Source organism: Carex rostrata, chromosome 5 (genome assembly GCF_964058835.1).
Source record: "Carex rostrata chromosome 5, lpCarRost1.2, whole genome shotgun sequence".
NCBI classification, from domain to species: domain Eukaryota; kingdom Viridiplantae; phylum Streptophyta; class Magnoliopsida; order Poales; family Cyperaceae; genus Carex; species Carex rostrata.
The window spans coordinates 11,156,387-11,181,281 of record NC_135922.1 but is presented as its reverse complement, the minus strand read 5'-3'; the positions used below and the strand labels follow the sequence as shown (position 1 = coordinate 11,181,281).

Here is a 24,895-nt window from a genome sequence, read left to right as displayed (position 1 = left end):
TAGGGCTTATAATATCAAATTATTGGAAGAATATAGAAAGTATGAAAAAGATAGCAAAATAAGTACTGGTAAATTACTGGGGCTGTGCCAGCAATAACAACCAGATATGCCTATAATATGCATCATTATTAGAAAATAGTTGTGAAACTACTAATTTTAATTTTCTTTTACTTTGTCGATTTTGTAAAATTTGGAGGATATATGATGATTTATTTTTGTATATGCAGGAAAATAGGTGTTTCATCCGCAATACACCACACAATGTTGTGGCCACATTGACATAGAAGACCTGTTTTTTGAGACCTGAAATTGGAAAGAAAAAAAATTCTGTACCACTACAATTATTTATTTGCTAAAGTGTGTAGATTATAATCATGTATTGATTAATTTATTCCTCATCTATTATTTTGTATACTTCAAATATTTTAAATTCGAAATGAATTAATAGGATTATTTGTCACTTTTGTGGGTTTCATTTACTACTTTCTTGATTCCTGCATGCTGAGACTACAAATATATCAATGTAAACCACATATACTATATAATTAATTCAAAATCCAAAAAATAATAATAAAAAAATAGAAGACCTCACCAAGAAACCAGAAAAAAATGATGAAATAATATAAGCTATCTGATACCACCTTAACAGTTTAAAAACGAAAGGTGTACATGAATGCTATAAAATTTATGAGCGCATTTCTTCACAATTCAATCTTTATCCATCTTTATAAGAAAAGAAGTATAAAAAAAGTATTGAGTGAGGCTATGGTGCTTTGCAATGTACATCTATCTAGTATACATCGATACAACAACGATTGTCTTCGATTTTCATCCAGCACATATCTTGACACAAATTCGACACCTGCTATATGAAAGCACAATAGATATTGCTATTAATATTCATGTTACGGCTGTTTGTACATTAAAATGCTCCTAATGGTTGTAGACTGGAACCAACAAGCAAATCATGCAGAACAAAACAATTTTTTCAGTGTCAGTTCACAAGCTAATTTTTGCCGAACAACCACAGTGAAAAGCATTTCACTTTTACACTGCACACAATATTTAATAGCAATTTCAGAAAATTTCATCTAAAACCGAAAAAAGAAGAACTGATAATGAAAACTGTTAATCATCAGCAGAAGTTACTGAACAGACAATATAATCAAAGAAAGTTAAACTGAGAAAAAAAAATAGCAACTTATTCCAATTACAAAAATTGAGAAGAAAAAACAGAGATATATGTAGATGATTATTCTATGATGCATGACAGTGACAAAAAGCAACAGTTCACATAACAAAAGAAAACTGTGCTTAAACTTTGGACACGCAACTATCTCCTTGTCTATCTAGGGTTTTGATAAACATAAATTGACTCTTGCTATGGTGTCTCTATTTAATGAGATAATAAATAGTACCAACTGTTTTATATATAAAATAACAAATTTAAGGGGAATTAAAGAAGGATATATGCTCTTATTATACTAACTTGAGAAAACTACTCTCTATTCTCCATCTAGAATTAAAAATAGAAAGAAGAAATTGCAATCTTCTTTAGACCTTCTAGAAATCCCCATAAAAAAACCACTTTGAGTTCCATTATTTCAAAGCTTTTCTTGTACTCAGCTGATTCAATTAATTATATGAAAGAAATTTCTGTATATATATATATATATATATATATATAGAGGAGGGTTCAAATGCACCCAAATTTTTGTGCACCCAAATGCACCCTATCCTTTTTCTCTGTTTTTAAAGTCCGAATAGTGAATCCGAACCGTTAGATGCGATCTATATATTAAGATGTGCTTGGAGACAAAATTTTACATTTTTTTGAATTTTTTTACTATTTATTAAGCCACTTTGAAAAATCGCTGATCCAATGGTCCAGAAAATGTAAAATCAGTGATTTTCAAAGTGGCTTAATAAATAGTAAAAAAATTTCAAAAAATGAAAAATTTGGTCTCCAAGCACATCTTAATATATAGATCACATCTAACGGTTCGGATTGACTATTCGGACTTTGAAAATGGAGAAAAATGATTTGAAAGATAGGGTGCATTTGGGTGCACAAAAATTTGGGTGCATTTGAACCCTCCTCATATATATATATATATGATAAGGTTCAACATTACTTCTGTTATATCAACAAATGGATTCTACCATTCAAAAAGAAAAAGTGTCTTTCGCCCAAGAAGACCAATTTACTTTCTTGGAAAATCAGTTACCGGAAGTCGAGTTCCATGCATGGTCTGCACAAGCCACAGCACTAAAAATACCGACATTGGAAAATGAAGCAACTGAAGATCACCTACCCGAAAAAATCGGTTTAGCGAAAGAGGTGCCTGAAGATATTCACGAAATATCACTTCGGGCCTATGTAGTTGACTTCTCTAGGAATTCAAGTAGTTGCACGCAAGTGCAACAGATGGATGTTATAGAGAGGGTTTCTTCTGATGCTAAGAAGAGAATGGAAAAGAGGGGTAAGGTTGTGCCTTATCTCAGAACTGTTCTCAGAAAGATACCTTTTATCAAGTATTGTACACCAACCTGCCTGAAATTGTAAGGGAAAAAACTTAAGCTACTTGACACCTGTTTTATCAAGTAGTGTGTTAACAGCAGTTGGTTAAGGATTTTAAACTACCAACATGTTAGATGTTCTTTGTTTGATTGATTCATTGATGCCTCTTGTGTTTAGTAGAAAAGAGAAAAAGAAGGCAGCATGATTACTATTCTTTGTGATTACACAAGAAAAGAAGAGGTTAAACTATAGGCCTTTCTTTGTCAAATTCTCTTGAAATATTTACCTAGTTAATCTTCATCATCATCTACAGTAGATTTCAATGAAACCCCTCTTACTCTAGCCCTGTAAAAATTGAAATTATATGTGCAGTGTTAAAATTTGATCAATAAATATACTTAGTTAGTATAATTTGTTCAGATAAATATACCTGCGGGAAGCAGGTGCCACCCGTTTGGTAACTTTCACGGGTTGCGTATCCTTCTTCACTTCAACTTGTTCTTCTCCTACAGAGTTAGTAATTAAAATAAATTATAAAAAAAACAAAGTTTAATGGTAGGGAGACCGTGAGGGTATTCAAAATAAAACAAAGTAAAATGAAAAATTGTTCCAGAACCTGTAGTTAGTAGTGCAGTTTGTCCCTGAGATGGTAAAATTTCATCTGAGTTACTGACTGTACCGGTTGGCATCTGTACGGAGGTGCTTGCTGGGGTATCATGTATTTTTAGTTTTGATACCTTCCTTTTACTAAGGAAAGAAAGAGAATCTAGCTGCTTTTGTAGAATTTCATTCTTTTCCTGTACAAAATTAAGTAAACAGACTAAATCATAAAGACATATGCCATTAACTTAGGATTCTGGCATTAATAATTGTTTCAACGATTTCAATACATTTATGACTATTAGCTGAATACAAATGAAATGATTTTCTAGAGGTACTTAAAAAGAGCAGTAAAGTAAACAAAAAACCTACCCTTTCAGAGGATAAAAGACCCATCAATTGTGAAGAGTGCTCTTGTTCTGCAAAAAATATTTTAAAAATATAATCAGCACAGAAACAGAACAATAAAAATAATTTGTATTATTGTTTTCTAGGGACAATTTATCAAATATTAATTTCAATTTTCCTTGAAAGGCATAAATGAAAACCTTTCAAATAATCTGTTTGCTTGTTCTTGTATGCTTGGAAAAGACATTTAGAAAAGTTCGCCATTGTGTCATTTACAGGTGGGCCCTCCAGGTTTTCAAGAGAGATAGAAATACGTGGTAATCCCTTGGATTTGAAGGCTACTAACTTGGCATTAGACTCACCTGAAAAATAATTTAATTATTTACATCCCTTGGATTAGAGCTATTAAAAAGCACTACTGAAAGCAACTGTTGAAGATTAACAAACAAAACCCATAAATTGGAGATACTATCTTCGGTACACCAAGCAAAAATCAGAAGTTAAATTTACAAAATACCCCCTAACCTTTCGTTTTTCCCTTTTTTTCCATTTATGGATATTTTTCCGACAGCTATATTGCCTCGTACACTTTACTTTCTATTTTTATTTATTCTTTCTAATGCCTATATACCTTGTATCCATTATATATCGATCTTAGATGCATGCTACTATGTATAAGTATTATGATAAAATGAAATATTACTTATTCAAATTTCATCTCAAATTCAAATGGCACCTCTATGACAAAAAAAAAAGCTTACTTTTTTTTTTTTTATAAGGTTAGACGGCATTGTGCCGCTAATAAATTGATTAATATAAGAAAAATATTTACAATGTTTTTACACCAGATTCTCTCAGCCTGTTCAATCACTAAAAATTAAAAAATTCCAAAAAAAAAGAAGCTTACTTGAAACAATCTTAACTTCTCCAGTTGACAAAGAGGATTTGAGATAATCAACAAAATCAGACCATGTTCCTCCGATTCCTATGTCATCTCTCTGCATAAGAAAAGCAAACAAATAAATAATAAAGGGAAAATTACAGATATTACAAGCAAAAAACAGCTGTTGACTATGAAAAGGAAGTATTCTACAATTATTACTACAATTGCACATAAAATTAATATTCAAATATAGGTAAAAAGCACAAAATGCTGAAATGAATGGAATTGAGAAATTACAAGGTCCTCAAGGTCAGAGACGGTTAGCACACGGTCCCATGAAAGGGAGAGAAAATCAGTGGCGACTATGCGGAGGCGGGATGAGTCAATTGCATACGCGTGAAATAGTATCGGATGAGAGGAAGAAGAGGAAGAGGATGCGGGTTCGTTGTGCAGCTCCGATTTGGCTTCGCCAAAAATCGGATCGAAATCCGCGAAACCCTTCTTCGGCGCCATGCGTGAGAAAGGGCAGGAAAGGTTGAACCGTTGAGAGTTGAGACCGATCCAACTCGCGTAGGAAAATCAGGGTACGGTTATGAAACCCGATAACTTAATTACCCGGAGTAATCCAGATCCGAAAGAGATGGCTCGAGACTGGGCCACTGGCCACTGGGGTCTCTGCAATGTGCTTTGCAATCTATCAAAATTTAAAAATTACTGAAATACTTTAATTTTTAATTCTAGTCTTAAGTTATTTCTTACTTGGTTGCGACTGTAATATTAAGTCATGTTTTATATTTAAATTTAAAACAATATTCTTCAAAGCAAATTTTAACTTGCTAAAATTAAGGACTTACAAAAACTTCGTGTTCTAATCATAATCAAGACTGGAAATTTTCAAGTTATTTATACTTAATCGATCACAAATGTTAAATACTGACAAAAACTTTCAAGGTCTAATGTCGTCTATTAAAATGTGTTTTGTTTTCTCAGTAAATGTCAAATAGTCATTGCATGATTGAAAAATCATGTTATGTACTGGTACAAAGTTCAAGGTTGTACCAAATGCTACCGAATTCATTAAAAAAATTATAATTTTTACATACCATTGAACACAAATATAGATCAAACATAAACAAAAAAGTATAGATATGTGTGAACCTTAATTCACATACCCTAGTTATATTATGTTTGATGGAATAATTGAGATCTAAACTCTTTAATTTACGGTTTAGACCTCAATTAAACAATGATGAAAATGTATAGATATATGTCAACCTTGTTAATTTTCTTTTACAGAATTAAATTATTATTTGAATTTTTTTAACATGTGATTCGTATACGTGACATTAATTTCACCAACTATAAAGTATAGCACACTGTGATAATGGATGTGGAGTCCCTCTTAATTGTATTTAATTATTCGATTGAATAGCGTGACAGGTAGCTAGAAGCAAAGAATTGGAATATCTTTTTTGAAAAGTAAAAGGCGTACTAATTAAAAGCCAATTCACTCTGTTATCAAGAAAATAATCCAATTCACCTTTTTTTATTTTCTATGGCAACTTCTCTCAAAGTTGGCAAGTAGCTGCCTGTCACACCGTATCGATCACATTGAATGGATATCCATATTGGTATACCATTATCATATACAAGCAGTCTGATAATATTTTTAATACAAAATTACAAAAAAACCAATTTATCATTATGAAAATATATTTTATTTCCCATAATAAATTTGATTGACATTTTCATAAAATTATTCTTAATTATTGATCTTATATATTTCCGATTTTTTTAAAAATACCCTAAAAAAAAATATTTTTTTAAAAATACCCTAAAAAAAAAAAATTTTTTTAAAAATACCCTCAAAAAATTTTTTTTTTTTAAAAAATAACCAGGTTTTAGCCAAATTTTTAAAAATAGCCAAACCACGGATTATTTCCGCACCCTGGAATTTTTATTCCGGGCCGCGGAAAAAATCTGCGCCCCGAAATTTTTTTTTTTTTTAGAATTTATATTTCGGGGCGCAGATTTTTTTTTTTTTTTAAGAGTTTGGAGAAAAAAAAATATTGTTTTCTTGTTTTTTTTTTGCCCAACTTTGCACCTCTGGTTAACATATCAAATCACCTTCAAAAATTATGAAAATTTACCGACATACATTCTTGACTTCATAGAATAAGACTGTGAAGTTTCATACAAAATCTCAAAACAGATCGTGAGATATCGGCTCTCAAAAATTGCCCGAACTGCTGAACGAGTGCTTCTTAGCCCAACTTTGCACCTCTGGTTAACATATCAAAACACCTTCAAAAATCATGAAACACTCCTTCCGCAGTTCGGCCAATTTGAGAGCCAATATCTCACGATCTGTTTTGAGATTTTGTATGAAACTTCGCAGTTTTGTTCTGTGAAGTCAAGAATGCATGTCGGTAAATTTTCATGATTTTTGAAGGTATTTTGATATGTTAATCAGAGGTGCAAATTTGGACTCAGAAGCACTCCTTCAGAGAGAGTTCAGTTTTATTATGTTTGAGTTTTGATATGTTATGTTCAGTTTTATTATCTTCTTAATATATGTTTTATTATATTTGAGTTTTCGGTTTTGTTATGTTTCATTATCTCATGATATGTTTTGAGGTTTTGTATGAAACTTCACAGTTTTATTCTGTGAAGTCAAAAATGCATGTCGATAAATTTTCATGATTTTTGAAGGGATTTTGATATGTTAATCAGAGGTGCAAATTTGGACTCAGAAGCACTCTTTCAGCAGTTCGGGTAATTTTTAAGAGCCGATATCTCACAATATGTTTCGAGATTTTGTATGAAACTTCAGTCTTATTCTATGAAATCAAGAATGCATGTCGGTAAATTTTCATAATTTTTGAAGGTGTTTTGATATGTTAACCAGAGGTGCAAAATTGGGCTTAGAATCACTCCTTCAGCAGTTCAGGCAATTTTTGAGAGCCGATATCTCACGATCTGTTTCGAGATTTTGTATGAAACTTCGCAGTCTTATTATATGAAGTTAATAATGTATGTTGGTAAATTTTCATGATTTTTAAAGGTGTTTTGATATGTTAACCAGAGGTGCAAAGTTGGGCTCAGAAGCACTCCTTCAGCAGTTCCGGCAATTTTTGAGAGCCGATATCTCACGATCTGTTTTGGAATTTTGTATGAAACTTCATAGTCTTATTCTATGAAGTCAAGAATGCATGTCGGTAAATTTTCATGATTTTTTAAGGTGTTTTGATATGTTAACCAGAGGTGCAAAGTTGGGCCAAAAAAACAACATTTTCTTTCTCCAAACTCTAAAAATAAAAAATAGATAAAATAAAAAAAAATAAAAAAAATTCCGGGCCGCGGAAAAATCCGTGCCTCGGAATAAAAATTCTAAAAAAAAAAAAAAAATTTCGGGGCGCAGATTTTTTCCGCGGCCCGGAATAAAATTTCCGGGGCACGGAAAAAATCCGCAGTTTGGCTATTTTTTAAAATTTAGCTGAAACCTGGTTATTTTTAATAAAATATTTTTTTTGGAGTGTATTTTTAAAAAAATCGGTATATATTTTATACCACAAGCCATATATTTGTTTAGTAAAAGTTATAATAGCTAAGTCATGACGCGTGCTTCACTGGGAGTTTGAAATCTCCTGAATATATCATTGATATTATCACAATATTTTTTGCAGAAAAAAAACAACGATTAACAACAAAAACTAAAAAATTTATCCTCAATTTGAAAAAAATTAAACTGTCAACATGTACAAAGGACCCTAATTAAATCCCAACCGTGCAAATTATTGGACTTTATTTTCATATTCTGATATGAATACTCATAATGATGAAACAATTGAATTCCCAAAATAAGCATTTGACCCAAATTAAACTGCCAAAATATAAATTTGATCCTAACTAAATTATCAAATTAAATCTACAACTAAATGTGATTTTTCATTATGTTGATCTTGTTCTAAACAAATTCAAAATGTAATATTTTTTTTTATATATATTTTATACTTGTGCCATTAAACCAAATTAATCAGCGGTTTCTTTTTGTCATTTATAATTGTAAAACTATTTCGTAAACTTCATGTTGCTTGCCGACCCCATCTGTCAGAAGTTCGCTACATCCAACATGTGTCAACATATGTTACAGATGATCTATGTTCATGTTCGATATATCACGTCGAGCTTTTAAAAAGAATTTGCACTACGATTAAAGCAACGAATAAAAGATTAAAAAGTAAAGACAAGAATCTCAAACTTTGCATCCCTCCAGTACTCTATTTCCCTCTCATTAACCCAATTATCATATTTTCTTCTCACCTAAACCATTCTGCTCTGAGACTAAAAAAACATTCTTAAAATTAACTCTTGTGAAGTACACTTCCAATTCAGCCATGGCAGACCTGCTGCTATCAGCTCTGGTTCCAATCGTAGTGCAGAAATCAGCAGACATACTGGTGCAGAGGATTGGCGAGATGTGGGGCGTTGCTGACCAGCGTGAGAAGCTCCACGACAAGCTGCTCGCGGTCCAGGCCGTACTTACCGACGCTGAGGAGAAAGGGGATGACAATCCGGCCGTGAAGTCTTGGCTGGTCAAGCTGAAATCAGCTGCCTATGATGCTGACGATGTTCTTGACGAGTTCCGTTACGAGGAGCTACGCCGGGATGCCGTGAGGCGCGGCCACAAGGTGAGGAATGTAAGTGGCTTTTTCTCCCTTGGAAATCCAATTCTGTTTCGGTTCAAGATGAGTAGAAAGTTGGAGGAGGTTGTAGGGAGGATTCATGAGCTTGTCACGGAGATGGAGAGGTTCAAATTTGTTCCAGGTCGGCAAGGGCGAGTTGTTGATCATGTCAGGACCGATTCATATGTAATTGAGTCGGACGTTTTAGGGAGGAAGGATGACAAAGAAAAATTGGTGAAATTGTTAACTGAGGTGCGTCCAACTGAGAATTTGATGGTCTTGCCGGTTGTCGGCATGGGTGGGCTCGGCAAAACCACTCTTGCCCAGCTGGTCTACAATGATCCTAAAGTGAAAGAATACTTCAATTTACAATTATGGATTTGTGTGTCCGAAGAATTTAATACTGGTCGTCTTGCTAAGTTAATCATTGAATTAGTTAATGGGGAATGCAAACATTCTATTGAGAACATGGAGCTACTCAAGAAGAGTTTACGAGAAATTTTAAGTGGAAAGCGATATGTTTTGGTGCTAGATGATGTTTGGAATGAGGATGTCAATGAGTGGGAGCATTTGAGAGCTCTATTAGACTGTGGTGATTCTGGGAGTGTTGTTATAGTTACCACAAGGAACGATAGAGTAGCTCAAATAATGGGTACCCGTACCATAGAGAGTTATAATTTGAAATGCTTAGATGAGGAGGACTCGTGGAGCCTATTTCAAAAAAGAGCATTTAGCAATGGGGTAAAGGAGCACCCAGAGCTAGTTGAGATTGGCAAAAAGTTGGTTCAAAAATGTGGGGGACTACCGCTAGCCATTAAAGCACTCGGTAGTTTATTGAGTTATAAGCATGAGGTGCGTGAGTGGTTAGCAGTAAAAGAAAGCACGACATGGGAAAATAAGCATGCTAATAATGAGGTTTTACCAGTATTGAGGCTAAGCTACGACCACTTGCCTTCATACATGAAACAATGTTTTGCTTTCTGTGCAGTGTTTCCGAAGGATCATGTGATGGAAAAAGAGAAGCTGGTGGAGTATTGGATGGCCCATGGATTTATTCCATCCGATGAGTCAGGTGATCTTGAAATGACAGGTAGTGATATTTTCAACGAATTGGTTTGGAGGTCCTTCTTCCAAGATGTTGAGCAAGTTTTCCGTGAACCATACAGAAGTGGACACGGGTATCGCTCTCAGACCACGTGCAAAATGCACGATCTTATGCATGATCTTTGCACAATCTGTCATGTGATCTTGGAGACGCTATGATTACCCCTAGAATGAAGCACATGAGATATCTTGATCTTTGGAACCAGAGTATGGAAACAATACCAGAAGCAATTACCACACTTTATCTTTTGCAAGTTCTAAGGCTCTCTAATTGTCCTCGTCTTTCAGAACTACCTGAAGGAATGAGATATATGATGAGCCTTCGGCATCTCCACATTGAAGATTGTGATGGATTGAAGTGCACACCACCAGGCCTCGGAGAACTAAAATATTTACAAACACTAACATATTACATAGTTGGCACCCGTGATGGGAATAAAATTGGAGAGCTCAAGACCCTAAATATTGGCGGCAAACTAGAGGTGTACAATCTAGGAGAAGTTGGGAATGCTAGAGAAGCAAGAGAAGTAAATATGGAATCTAAACAAAATTTGGACCATTTGGTGCTATGTTGGGGGTTGCCAAACAGAGTTTCAGAGGGTGTCAGATCTAATAGTTCAGAGGCAGTGGTTGTCGATCTTGAGGTGTTAACTGCTCTTAAACCTTGTAATAAATTAAAGGTTTTGAAAATCGAAAAATACAGAGGTGACAAGTTTCCCATCTGGATGAATGAATATCAGATGCTAGAAAACCTAATTGAGCTGTATATAGTTGAATGTAGGAGGCGCATCAACTTACCACCATTACATAGGCTACCTCTTCTCCAAATCATCAAGATAGAGTCTATGGATAATGTGAGGCATCTCTGTTGTGGTGTATTGATGAATGTTGAAGGTGGTGACGATGCACCCAAAACTTTTCCATCATTGAAAAGCTTAAATTTATATGATATGTCAAATTTAGATTGCTGGTGTGAAGGAGATGTTGGAGAAAACACATCACTGATTTTCCCTGTGCTGAGCGAGCTGTCGATCACTAAATGTCCCAAACTAAGTGCCATACCTACCACACCAAAACTGGAAAAGATCACAATTGTTGGAAACAATACCCTGTCAAGCCTTGCAACTGGAATAACAAATGTCCGCAGCCTCACCCTTATTAGCAGACGTGGAAGGGAAAATAATGCAGAAGAAACTCTCTCTTTTAAACCTTGGGAATCTCTATCTCTTAATCCTTGGGTGTCTCTCGAGGAGTTAACTATCAAAGGATTCAACCACATCATACCACCAAAAGATGAAAGAGAATGTGGGAAGCTGAGTGTTGATGTTAATGCTACAGCTCTTCGAAAACTACGTATTTATTCAAGCAACTTTTGGTTCTCATCTATTCCATCAAACTCACCCCTGTGGTTGTGGAAGTGCTTCACAGTTCTTGATTATCTTTACATCGATAACTGTGACAGTCTTACCTCTTGGCCAAAGGAAGAGTTCAGTAATTTAAATTGCTTACGAATTATGGAAGTTTCTTATTGCAAAAACTTTCTCCAATCAAGATCAAAGCCACCACCAAAGATGTCATGTCAGCAAATGCTACTACCCAAACTAGAATTTCTAGCAATCATGTATTGTCCAAATATGGTTGAAGTTCCTGAACTCCCTATATCTCTTGAGAAGTTGACAATTACGGGTTCCAAAAAACTGGAAAGCTTACCGGAATGGTTTGGTAACTTGGTGGCTTTGAAAGAGTTGTACATTGTTTCATGTGAAAGTTTGAATTCCTTTCCATCAAGTTTTGGAGGCCTCACTGCCCTTCAAGGGCTCCACATTTATAGCTGCAAAAGTTTGGAAAGCTTACTGGAACAGTTAGGTAGCTTGGTGGCTCTCCAAAAGCTATTAATTGGGTCATGTGAAAGTTTGCACTCCCTTCCATCGAGCATTGGAGGCCTCACTGCTCTTGAAAAGCTCGGCATTGATGATTGCATGAACCTTTCATCTCTGCCGGAAGGGATGCAAGGGCTTGAAGCACTCAAGACTCTTGAAATTGAGGATTGCCCCAAAATAATGATCCTGCCAGAAGGCCTATTACAGCGATTAAGGAGCCTTGATAAGTTAGTGATCATGGGGTGTCCCCTCTTGGAGAGGGATTTTCAGAAGCACAGAAAGTATTGTCACCTAATCTCTGAAATCCCGGATGTAGAAATTGAAGAATTGGGTCAATCCAGCAAAAGAGGAGGCCTAACTCAGTTGATTTCATCTTGCAAAATCTCTTGTTTCTCAGCGAAATCCTAAAGATATTGTCATTTGTGAGGTACATTATCTCTTTGCTATATTATTTCAAATATTCTCATTGAATCATATTTCTTCGAGCAATATACATCTTAGTGTTGAAAATTGAAATCGGATTGTGGAATATTATAAAAGAGGAGTTTATGTATAACTTCAATTTCTTTTAGTATCTAAGAGGAATAGAAGGTTTGGAGTACAAAGCCTTGATATATTTTTCACTCACCCTCACGCCTCACATCCCTTATCTATTTATACTCTTACAATGTCGGTTATACAATTTCTAGATAATTCATACTATTTCTTCTACCGACTCAACTAATATCGGTTTGTATTAATCTAGAAATTACAAGTAAGATACTCATATACATATCCTAGTCTTTTATAGAATATATAGTCTAGTTTTTTTCCATCGCCTAGTTAGTTTAGTATTCTTTTATTGAACTTGGGCCTTCCATCTAAATTTTTACTGGGCCGGCTATTGAAGTCGATGCTGCTAATTTTAACACTTAGTAGCATTGGTGATGCAAACCTAAACCAGTGTCTATATGCCAACAAGACATGCATACTAACACAAATACACACACACTGTTCTGTATTAGATTGATTTTTTTAAACAATATTTACAACTGAGAGTCAATATTAGAAACATATTTATCATGAATGGTTTACATCACAATAACAAAGTAATCTTGTCTTTTGTTCTTTTGAGATATTTTGTAATGCATTTTATGGCTATCCACCCATATAAATAATGTAGTTATCATAGATGTTGAAAATGAACTGAGGATCAAATTAAACCTGTCTGATTGAAAATGCACATATTCAAAACTATAGCATATAATAGCATCACGATTCTTTTGTGCAGTATATATAATTTAAGCAATTGCTTTAATTAATGTGATTTTTCCAGCTGTGGAGTGAAGTCCAAGTCATCATTGAAGCTTGATGGAAATCTATTTTTAGTGATAGATGTATTATATGGTATGTCTCTGTGCCTGGTACATCTATCTTTATGTATGGTTATACTTTGTGGATTTTTTTTTTCAACTTATGTGATCTCTTAATATGATAATGTGCAACAACTGGAAGCAATTGATTCTGCAAATAATAATATGATAATGTTTAAAAAAAAAGTAGACCAATCAATATGTTTCAATGTTTCTACACTTCAAAAAAAAAGAAATTGAAACAAATTCTGACAGCAGTCTGTTTCATTTTGTGGAGAGAGAAATGTAGAAGGATTTTTATTGGAGATAGCACAAGAGGTGACTAGTTGGCTTGAAATAACTTTGGTTGAGATGTAAAATATTGTAATTTTTCAGCTTTCTTTTTCAGTTTTTTTAAGTTTTTTTTTTAAAGTTTTTTCAGTTTGGTTTTGCTGTTTTTTCAGTACGGCTAACGCGCTTCCACTAGTATATCAACAATATGCTTCCAGCCTCTAAAATCTATCGAATCGGGTTCAAATGAAAAATCCGAACCATTCAAACCAATCTTCTTAACAAGAGCTTCGTTTTCATATAAAAAAAAATTTAAGTTTCGAATTTATTTACTATCAAGTCAAGTGGTCAAAAAATGAGCAAAATAGTGCATTAAAATACGTACAAAATCCTTCATATTTTGACCGCTTGACTTGATAGTAAATAAATTTGAAACATAAATTTTTTTATATGGAAACGAAGCTATCGTTAAGGACATTGATTTGAACGGTTTAGATTTGTCATTTAAAGCCGATTCGATAGATATTGAAGGCCGGAAGCATATTGTTGATATACTAGAGGAAGTGCGTTAGCCATACTCATATATATATATTATAGTATACACTGGTGTTCCTATTAATGGAATAGGAAGACTAAACATCCACATTTCTCTTTTAAAAAATATGTTTCAATGTATCACTATTTGACTAAGTAAACTATTTCAATTAATATCAATTAAACAATTTTATAGTTAAAGATTTTTTATGAGTTTTCATTTCGCACTATAAACAAAAATTGCTCACTCTTTATATACTTTTAGCAGCATTTTTTTCTATCTAAATTTATTTTCTAGTACAAGAAAAAGAAAAATGTGAAGACTGAAGAGAGTTCTTAATCTGTTTTTACACCTAACTTTAATATAAAATTAGTTATATATATTTGATAATTCGAAAGTTAGATATTCTTTCAGCCATGCTAAGATGAGATGTGAAATTTTAAGATATATAATTAAGTGAATTATCAGAACATATTCTAAACGCAATGCACCTGAAAGAATCTTCAAATATTAGAAATGTGATTGCTCTGTTTCTAAGATAGGAAGAAAAAGAAAAAGAAAATGAAATATCTTATTATATTACACCCTTAGATTTTTAGATGCTTGTGGAAATTTCTTTGGAGGAATATAATATTTTGTTTATTATGCTGAAAAACTAAAGGTACTCCGGAAATCATATTGGGTGAAATAATTGGTCCAGTTCCAAACCAAATATTATCACAGTGGCATGAACATTATTCGATCACATCTTAGTTCTTAGTTAATAAGAACCCAAAGACAAAGGAACAACTTTTTTTGTATACTGATCATTTATTTTATTTTCTTTTTTCTTTTTTTTTGGCTTTCACCCAGCACACCAACTGGATGAAAGCATTTTTTTCTTTCTTTTTTTTAGTGTGAGAAAAAAAAAGATTTTGAAAGTAATTGCTCAGTTTCTCCTCCTAATGGTAGTATACAGATAATCTGGTACAATTACAACGAATGTTGAAATTTTGGAAGGGGGCGCTCTATTTATATTAAAATTAAATTAAGAGAATTATGCAGATTGAATTCAACTTGGGTTTTAATTTTTAGGAACACGTATAATATATAATCAGTTGGTTAGAAACTAGAAATAGGTTTTATTTAGTAACAGTGTCAACTGGACAAGAGGCTGACGAATTCTTTTTCAAGTAAATTTAAAAAATAAACACTAGTACAAAAAATCCCTTCACCGACCCTTAATCACCGACTATTTTAAGCAAAGCATCACTGTTGCTCACACTACACTGACTCTTTTATTAAATAACAGTCAGCGTTGTTGTTCAACACCGACGCTTTATAAAGAGTCAGTGTTGGTTATCAACACTGACTGTTTTTCAAAAAAGAGTCAGTGTTGAACACCAACACTGACTGTTTTTCAAGCGTCAGTGTCGATTACCAACTCTGACGCTTTAAAAACAGTCAGTGTTGGTGATCAACACTGACTGTTTTCTGAAAAGAGTCAGTGTTGGTACTCAACACTGACTGTTTTTCAAAAGAGTCAGTGTTGAGTACCAACACTGACTCTCTTTCAAAAACAGTCAGTGTTGAGTACCAACACTGACTCTTTGTAAAGCGTCAGTGTTGAGTAGCAATACTGACTCTTTAAAACACAGTCAGTGTTTAGTACCAACACTGACTGTTTTTAAAGAGTCAGTGTTAAGTAGCAATACTGACCCTTTAAAAACAGTCAGTGTTGGTGTTGAACACTGACAGTTTTTTTAAAAACTGTCAGTGTTGATAACCAACACTGACTGTTTTTTTTTCGTTATTGTTTTTTTTTTCAAATATCATAATTAAAAATATATTATTTTGTTTTGAACATTTCATTGAACACATGTAATACATGAATTTATTTAATAATATCAAGTTAAAACTTAAAATCTTTCAAGTTTTTACAAATACGAATTTAATAATCACAAGATAATACAAGAAGACGGAGAATCCTAAAGAAAATCACGAGTTAATTATATGAAATGTGATTTCAACCGGGTTTTTACTTTCATTGACAAATTTGATAAGGGAATCCAATTAAGTAATTTGTGGATATTTTACAATACAATTAAGTCTTTCAAAATTTATAATATATTTTTAAACTTTGATTAGTTGTTAAGAAAGTATGTACATAAATAAATAATATGATAATATAGTTTATGTTGAAGAACATAAAAATAAAAATATGTTAATTAGAAACTTAGAATTTTGTAAATTTAAATTGTAAATTTAAAAATAAATTGTTAAATAATTTTGACACATAAAATTATATAGCATTACATGCATGTTGCATATATGAATTTTGCATAAATTAAGGTGGGTTGTTCTAAATTCAATTTAATTCTAACTTCAAATTTTGCATAAAATTATTCTAATGTTGTGTATATATTTATTGAAGAAAAAATTGGATTCACCCCAAAGGAGAACCACGCCCATAGAGAAATAAACTATCTGAAATTTTAAATAATTTTATTTGTACATTTATAAATAATTTGTTAGGGTGGAATTTTATTTAAAAATAAAAAGTTATCTGTATTATGTGAATTTTATTTAACAATTATATTAAGCACCAAATTTTGTTAAGCACAAGCAAGACAGAGAGCATATGTTAAGCCAGCACCAAATTTTCTATCTGATCCCACGTATAATTGTGTAACATATGCTCATGCAAACTTGGATCCGTTAATTAAGGACTTAATACCCAACAACAAATATTCATGCATAAATAATAATGCAAACTAAGATCAAGAATTTTTTCAAATTTTTGTCTGACGCGGAGGGAAATGAAATTTTGAGTTACAACCTCGGAAAATAGAATCCCCGAGGCAAGGTAAGTCATGGTGTTTGGTAGAATCCCCAAGGCAAGGTAATTGGCCATGTCTGCGTACCAAGGGTCGGAATACCTGCTCATGCGGGTCGCATTGACTCCCATGCGAGTCTCATCATAATGGATGCGAGTCGCAAGACACTCCATGCGAGTCGCATCAAGGTGATCCAGAGTTGAAGTTGAGAAGAGCTGCTCGTCGGGGAAGGAATCATCGATTGGCAAGTCGGCAGAAGTCTCGTCATCCAAGCGAAGTCTGGAGAGATGGTCAGCTACGGTGTTTTCGACTCCCTTCTTGTCTCTGATCTCAAGATCGAATTCTTGCAAGAGAAGAATCCATCTTATCAGTCGAGGCTTCGCGTCCTGCTTTTTCAACAAGTACCTGAGCGCGGCATGGTCGGTGTAGATGATGATCTTCGAGCCAACCAGATACGACCTGAACTTGTCAAGAGCAAACACAACAGCAAGAAGTTCTTTCTCGATAGTCGTGTAGTTCATCTGGGCAGGGTCTAGCACCTTGCTAGCGTAGTAGATGGCACACGGCATCGTTCCCTTCCTCTGCCCAAGAACTGCTCCTACTGCGTAGTCGCTCGCATCGCACATGATCTCAAAAGGAAGAGACCAGTCAGGTGGTTGCAGGATAGGTGCTGAGATGAGAGCTTCCTTCAAGCTGCGAAAAGATTTGACGCATTCGTCAGTGAAGACAAAGTCAGACTCTTTGATGAGCAGATTGGTCAATGGCTTAGCAATCTTGGAGAAATCCTTGATGAACCGACGGTAAAATCTGGCATGTCCAAGAAAGCTTCGAACTCCTTTGACGCTCGTCGGAATCTCTAGTTTCTCGATCACCTCAATCTTGGCCTTGTCGACTTCTATGCCCTTTGAGGTCACGACATGTCCAAGGACGACTCCTGACTGGACCATGAAGTGGCATTTCTCCCAGTTCAGAATGAGATGGACTTCCTCACATCTCTGCAAGATCTTGCACAGGTTGGTCAGACAAGAGTCGAAACATGTTCCATACACCGAGAAGTCATCCATGAAAATTTCAACCTCTTTCTCAATGAAGTCTGAAAAGATGGCCATCATGGCTCTTTGAAAGGTTGCTGGTGCATTGCACAGACCAAATGGCATCCTACGGTACGCGTACGTACCGTAAGGACAGGTAAAAGTGGTCATTTCTTGGTCTTGTGGGTGAATCGGTATCTAGAAGAAACCAGAGTAACCATCCAGATAGGAAAAATAGGAGTGATCTGCAAGTCGTTCGAGGAGTTGGTCAACGAATGGCAAAGGAAAGTGGTCCTTGCGTGTGGCCGCATTCAGCTTCCTGTAGTCGATGCACATGCGATGCCCCGTCACCACACGAGTTTGGACCAGCTCGTTCTTTTCATTTCTTACCACCGTTGCCCCTCCTTTCTTTGGCACCACGTGGACTGGGCTCACCCACCTACTGTCGGAGATAGGGTATATGATACCGGCGTCCAGAAGCTTGAAAATTTCTTTCTTGACTACCTCCTTCAGGTTCGGGTTGAGCCGTCTCTCGTGTTCAACAGATGGCTTGTGATCATCCTCTAAGAAGATTCGGTGTGAGCAGATGGACGGACTGATTCCTTTTAGATCATTGATAGAATACCCGATTGCCCCTTGGTGAAGCTTCAGTTTCTCCAAAAGTTTGGTGGTCTGATCAGGATCCAACTCCGCATTCACAATGACTGGGAAGGAGTGATTGGGACCAAGGAATTCATACCTGAGATTAGCTGGAAGAGGCTTGAGCTCAGGGGTGGTTTTCTCTGCTTGGTCCTTGATGTGGGTCGCATTGGATATGATGCGACTCGCATCATCTCTGATGAGAGTCGCATGGGGTGGACTTTGTTGCACTTAGGGGCACCTCTAATTGCTCAAAAACTGAAATTAAATTGCAATTGAAAGTAAAGAGATGAGTTTAGAGAAATTTGACACGCTGATAACGGAGTTCGGCAAAACAAAGGCCTACGTCTCCGGGGCTTCGCAACCTTGTGAGGTGCGCCTTCCTATTACCCAATACGAAAGAATTACAACTTGTGAACCGTTGAGCCCTTACACACCAAGCGGGAAGTCAAACGGCCAACTCAAAGAGATGAGAACAAGGTCTCGATTGTCTAGGAACACAAGAGAAACACTCAATAGATCACTCTAACCTAATCTATATCAAGATTAGTGAAGTAGGTTTGAGGTTGCTTGAGGGATTTTAAAGTTTTAAGCTCTCACAACAATGAAGTAGGCTAAGCTCTCAGAAAATCACTTTTGAATTAATTAGGGTCGGCTGAGATGATTTGAAAGTGATCCCTTCAGTCTATTTATAGTGGCAGCTCAAAAATGAGCTGTTTGACATAAAACGTTACCAACGTTTTATTCAAATGCGATTTAGGGTTTTAATTCTCTGACAGCTTAGTAAAACGTTACTTAACGTTTTATGAATGTTACAACGTTTTATGAACGTTACAACGTTTTATGAACGTTACAACGTTTTATGAACGTTACAACGTTTTATGAACGTTACAACGTTTCTAGTTTGTACTGAACAGCTGTACTTCAGTTGTTCTGTATCTGTTAAACGTTACAACGTTTGTCAACCGTTATGACGTTTGTAAAACGTCACAATGGTTGTATAACGTTATAACGTTATAACTTGATTCTTCTTTTGATAATTTTGAAGCTTCTGATCATTATAAAACGTTACCAACGTTTTGAAAACGTTCCTAACGTTTTATCTCAATTTAATCAACCTCATACATACTTTACCAAGCTTTTGATTTTACAATTAGTATTCTTGATAAAAGTCTTCGTGATTTCTTCAGTCCAAGCTTATTATATCGCAGTTCTTACTCTTCTTGGACCTATAAGTTCTCAAAATAGAAGAAATCGTAAAATTCAATAATTGTATGTTTTTGCAAATTAGTCAAATAGACGTAAAAGATTATTGTACGAACAACAGACTTGACTCGCATCCAAGTTCTCCCAGGTCAGCTGTTTTCACATCTGCTCCACATGCTTCTGAACTCCTTGTCTCAACTTGCATTTCAGAGAGAAATTCGAAGTGTGCGTTCAGACTTTCATCGGTCCGCTCAAGAAGGTAGTCTTCTACCAAATCCGTCAGGCATTCTTCGAGCACATCTACTCGGAAACAAGATTCGGTTGAAGGATACTTCATGGCGCGGTCGATTTGGAAACATACTTTCTCTCCCCCAAAGTTCATGGTCAGCGTTCCTTGAGATACGTCAATGATTGCGCCTGCTGTTCTGAGGAAAGGTTATCCAAGAATGATGGGGACTTCCTTATCCTCTTCCATTTCCCTGACTACTAAGTCGACAGGCACAAAGTACTTACCGACTTGAACTGGTACGTCTTCCACAATGCCAAGTGGTAATCGTACCGAGGAATCTGCCAGTTGCAACGACATTCGCGTAGGCTTGAGCTCACCTACCCCCATTCGCTCGTAGGTCGTGCGTGGCATGAGACTCACGCTTGCTCCCAAGTCGCACAGAGCTCTTCTGATTGTCGCCTTTCCTATGATGCAAGGAATGGAGAACTTACCTGGGTCGTCCAATTTGGGAGGTAGGTCGTTCTTTAGAATGGCACTGCATTGTTCTGTCAACTTCACCGTTTCATTTCCCCCCAAGCTTCGCTTGTTGGATAGGATATCCTTAAGGAACTTGGCATAGGAGGGCATTTGAGTCAAGGCATCAGTGAACGGGATTGTGATATGCAGTCCTTTGATCACCTCAGTGAATTTCGCGAATTGTGCGTTCAACTTGTTCTCACCTAATCGTCGGGGAAAGGGCACAGGTGGTCTGTAAGGTGCAGGTTTCTCAACTCCTTTCCCTTTCTCTTTGTCATACTTTTCAGACTCTGTTGATGTGGGTTGCATTGTACCATTGCGGGTCGCATCCACAGGCTCTTCAGGTGGTGTTGCGAGTCGCACTGTGGTGGTGCCGGTCGCATTAGTGGTGGTGCGGGTCACATCAATTGAAATTTGATCAGTTGGGAAGGTTGGTTCATCATACTGGGTCCCACTCCTCAGTGTGATCGCCTTAGTTTCTCCTCTGGGGTTTGGTTCTGGCTGTGCGGGCAGCTTTCCAGGTTGAGGTTGGCTAGAAGTGACGATATGACTCAGTTGCTCCAACAATTTGCTCTGCGCGGCCACTTGGGTTGCCATCGATTGCATTTGCTCCCACATCATTTGGTTCATCTTCCCTTACTCGTGTGTGAAGTTGGTCGCATAGGGAGGCACATATGGTCTGGAAGGTCCAGCTTGTGCTGCTCGGTTGTTCTGATTGGGGAATGAGGTATTTTGGTAGAAGTTTCTGTTGTTGCCTCCTCCAGAAGAATTGTTCCAGTTGTTGCCAGATGAAGGATTGATGAAGGAGTTATTGTTGTTGGTGGGGTTGGTGAAAGGGGGCCTGGGAGCATTGTTGAAAGGTGCAGGGTTGTTTTGATTCCTATTCCAATTCTGTTGTTCCATTGGATCCTTGGAGTAGGATCGGTTGAAGGGAGGTTTTGGAAAAAAGGAAGGTTCGTTGTTGATGGAGTTGACCTGCTCGATCTCCTCATCAGCTTGCACCAATGGACATTGCTCGTAAGCGTGTCTCTCATCACCACACATGACACATGCTTGAGGTTGCTGTTCGACTGCTTTGACGCTGAGCTTGTCCATCGCTCTCTGCATGGCGTCCATCTTAGCGGTGAGAGCCGTGATGTGATCTACCTCGTACTTGCCACCTCCTTGGCTACCTCCTTGGCCTCCTCTTCGTCGTGAGTTGTCACGGCCGGACCACTGCTGGTTCTGCGCCATGCTGTCTATCAAGTTCATAGCCTCTAAAGGCTCCCTTGACATCAGCGCGCCTCCCGCAACAGCGTCGACGTAAGCACGAGTGCTCTCGTTCAAGCCGTCATAAAACGTTTGGATCAAGAGCCAGTCTGGTATACCATGGTGTGGACAAGAGTACTGCAGTTCTCTAAACCTTTCCCATGCCTCATTCAGGGGTTCATCAAAAATTTGACTAAAGCTGGTCAGGTCATGATACCTTGGCAGTTCGTTTATGAGGGAAAAATCTGGTCAGAAACAATTTGGACAATTCCCTCCAAGTCAAAACCGAGTCCCTAGGTAAAGATCATAACAATTTCTTTGCTTTGTCCCTAAGAGTGAAAGGAAATAGAGCAAGCTTGGTGTAATCAGCATTCTCACCGTTGGTTTTGATGGTCGTGATGCACTCGAGGAATGTTTGGAGATGGGAGTGCGGGTCCTCGTGGTCGAGTCCATGGAAAGTGTTCTGCTGCACCATGTTGACAACCCCCGGATTGAAGTTGGGTTGTTGTCCTGGAATGCGTGGCAGCCGGATTGCACCTCTCACATCTCCAGCCCTAGGCACATTGAACTCTCGCAAGGTCCTTGGCATGAAGACATCCATGTCGTCGTCAGACTGGTCGGTCAAGTCTTCTCTTTCTCTATCTCTTTCTGCATCCCTGTCCTCCCTGCTTGGATGTTCTGACATTGTCTCTGTGATGCGAGTCGCTTCAGTTGTGATGCGAGTCGCGTCAACTTCATTGCGGGTCGCTTCAGTTGATGTCTGAGCAGGAACTGTGTCTTCTGGAGGTGTTTCGTCAAAGAGTGGTCCTCTGCTCCTCAGTTGGTAGGTCAGCTTGTATTTACCTGCAGGAGGGGGGATGAAAGTCAGTTTTTAGTAATAAGGAAGTAAAGCAAAAGAGAAGAAAAGATACAGATTAAAATCTAGATTTAACTAAGAAAAGCAAAGATCTAGAAAAGAATTGATTGCCGTCCCCGGCAACGGCGCCAAAAACTTGTTCGCTTACAAAAGTATGCTACAAAGTTTCAGGTACAGCTAACTGTACCAGTTTAAAACCTTAAGTTACTCTCGATTAAGGCTGCAAGTGCACAGCCCTGCTCGTATAGTAAAATCAGGTATCGATCCTCAGGGACGATTCTTTTCTATTCTAAATTCCTACAAATCCTAGTTAGGTACTAGAAGTGTGAAAAGTTGGGTTTGGTTTGTTTATATTTCCTAATTTCAAGTGACAAGCTTGATGGACATCTATTTTTAGTGATAGAAGATGTACTATATGGTATGTGGAGCTCTATGCCTGGTACATTTATCTTTATGTATGGTTATATTTTTTGGATTTGTTTTTCAATTTATATTATGATCTCTTACTGTGATAATGTGCAACAACTTGAAGCAGTTGATTCTGAAAATAATAATATGATATTGTTTAAAAAAGATAGATCAATCAATACGTTTCAATGTTTCTACACTTCAAGAAAAAGAAATTGAAACAAATTCTGACAGCAGTCTGTTTTATTTTGTGGAGGGAGAAATGTAGAAGGATGTTTAGAGGAGATAGCAAACCGCATAGGCTGTTAGCCATGGAGATAGCACAAGAGGTGACTGGTTGGTTTGAAATAACTTCGGTCGAGATGTAAAATATTGTAATTTTTAGCTTTCTTTTTCAGTTTTTTTTTTCAGTTTTCTTTCTGTTTTTTCAGTTTTGTTTTCCTGTTTTTTCAGTTATCTTCTCTCTTTTTTTTTTCTTTTTTTTTATATATTAATGTGTACTTTTGACATCACTAGTGCTTCTATTAATGGAATAGGAAGACTAAACATCCACATTTCTCTTTTAAAAATATGTTTCAATGTATCATCACTAAGTCAACTGTTTCCATTAATATCAATCAAACAATTTGTGGTTAAAGATTTTCTATGAGGTTTCGTTCGCACTAAATGACAAAAATTGCTCACTCTTTATGTACTCTTAGCAGCATTTTTTTTCTCTCTAAATTTATTTTCAAGTACTAGAAAAAGAAAAATGTGAAGACTGAAGAGAGCTCTTAATCTGTTTTTACACCTAACTTTAATTTAAAATTAGTTATATATATTTGATAATTCGAAAGTTAGATATTTTTTCAGCCATGCTAAGACGAGATGAGACATTTCCTACAAATGTGAAATTTGAAGACATATATATATGAGTTAGGCTGGGGTGCTATGGATAGCATAGAGGCATCTATGCTACGGCTCAATATTCAAGTTTTCAAAATCCAAACTGTCGATCCGAACCGTTCATCTTATTCTCCATATTAATATCTGCTTGGAAACCAAATTTTACATTTTTCTGAATTTTTTTACTATTTATTAAGAATTTTACAAAATTGTTGATCCAACGGTGGCTGCACAAAACAGTAAAACCGTTGGATTAGCGATTTTCAAAGTGGCTTAATAAATAGTAAAAAAATTCAGAAAATTATAAAATTTGGTCTCCAAGCAGATATTAATATGGAGAATAAGATGAACGGTTCAGATCGACCGTTTGGATTTTGAAAACTCGAATATTGAGCCGTAGCATAGAGGCCACTATGCTATCCATAGCACCCCAGCCTAACTCTATATATATAATTAAATGAATTATCATAACATATTCTAAACGCAATGCACCTGAAAGAATCTTCAAATATTAGAAATGTTATTGCTCTGTTTCTAAGATAGGAAGAAAAAAAAGTGAAACATCTTATTATATTACACCCTTAGATTTTTAGATGCTTGTGGAAATTTCTTTGGAGGAATATTATATATCTTTTTTATTGTGCTGAAAAGTTAAAGGTACTCTGAAAATCATATTGGGTGAAATAATTGGTCCAGTTCCACACCAAATATTATCAGTGGCATGAACATTATTGAATCATATCTTAGTTCTAAGTTAATAAGAACTCAAAGACAAAGGAACAACTTTTTTGTATACTGATCATTTTTTTTTTCTTTTTCTTTTTTTTTTTTTCTTTTTTTTTTTGGCTTTCACCCAGCACGCCAACTGGATGAAAGCATTTGT

The 24,895-nt window shown here is 36.0% G+C and overlaps 1 protein-coding gene and 1 pseudogene across 7 annotated transcripts; one reads left to right on the top strand and one right to left on the bottom strand.

Annotated features, from left to right (window-relative positions):
- Nucleotides 1–596: 596 nt before the first annotated feature.
- LOC144554633 (U2 small nuclear ribonucleoprotein auxiliary factor-like protein) lies at nucleotides 597–4,957 on the bottom strand. 6 transcript variants are annotated; one of them, XR_013511673.1, is made up of 9 exons: nucleotides 4,650–4,918; nucleotides 4,377–4,467; nucleotides 3,670–3,831; nucleotides 3,494–3,540; nucleotides 3,138–3,318; nucleotides 2,952–3,027; nucleotides 2,808–2,866; nucleotides 2,316–2,554; nucleotides 597–865 (listed from the first exon to the last, which is right to left on the bottom strand). XR_013511673.1 is itself a non-coding variant. In XM_078302947.1 (8 exons), the coding sequence occupies exons 1-7, from the start codon at nucleotides 4,863–4,865 to the stop codon at nucleotides 2,812–2,814; spliced, it is 828 nt and encodes a 275-aa protein (XP_078159073.1). In that variant the 5' UTR covers nucleotides 4,866–4,918; the 3' UTR covers nucleotides 597–865; nucleotides 2,808–2,811. The 6 variants fall into 6 exon arrangements, 4 of the variants coding, with proteins under 4 accessions (XP_078159073.1, XP_078159072.1, XP_078159070.1 ...); XR_013511674.1 differs by having other exon boundaries at nucleotides 597–862; XM_078302947.1 differs by lacking the exon at nucleotides 2,316–2,554.
- A 3,658-nt stretch (nucleotides 4,958–8,615) lies between these two features.
- On the top strand, nucleotides 8,616–13,770 carry LOC144554694 (disease resistance protein RGA2-like; annotated as a pseudogene). The gene is made up of 2 exons (XR_013511708.1): nucleotides 8,616–12,448; nucleotides 13,337–13,770. The product of XR_013511708.1 is annotated as a disease resistance protein RGA2-like (transcript).
- Nucleotides 13,771–24,895: the final 11,125 nt, after the last annotated feature.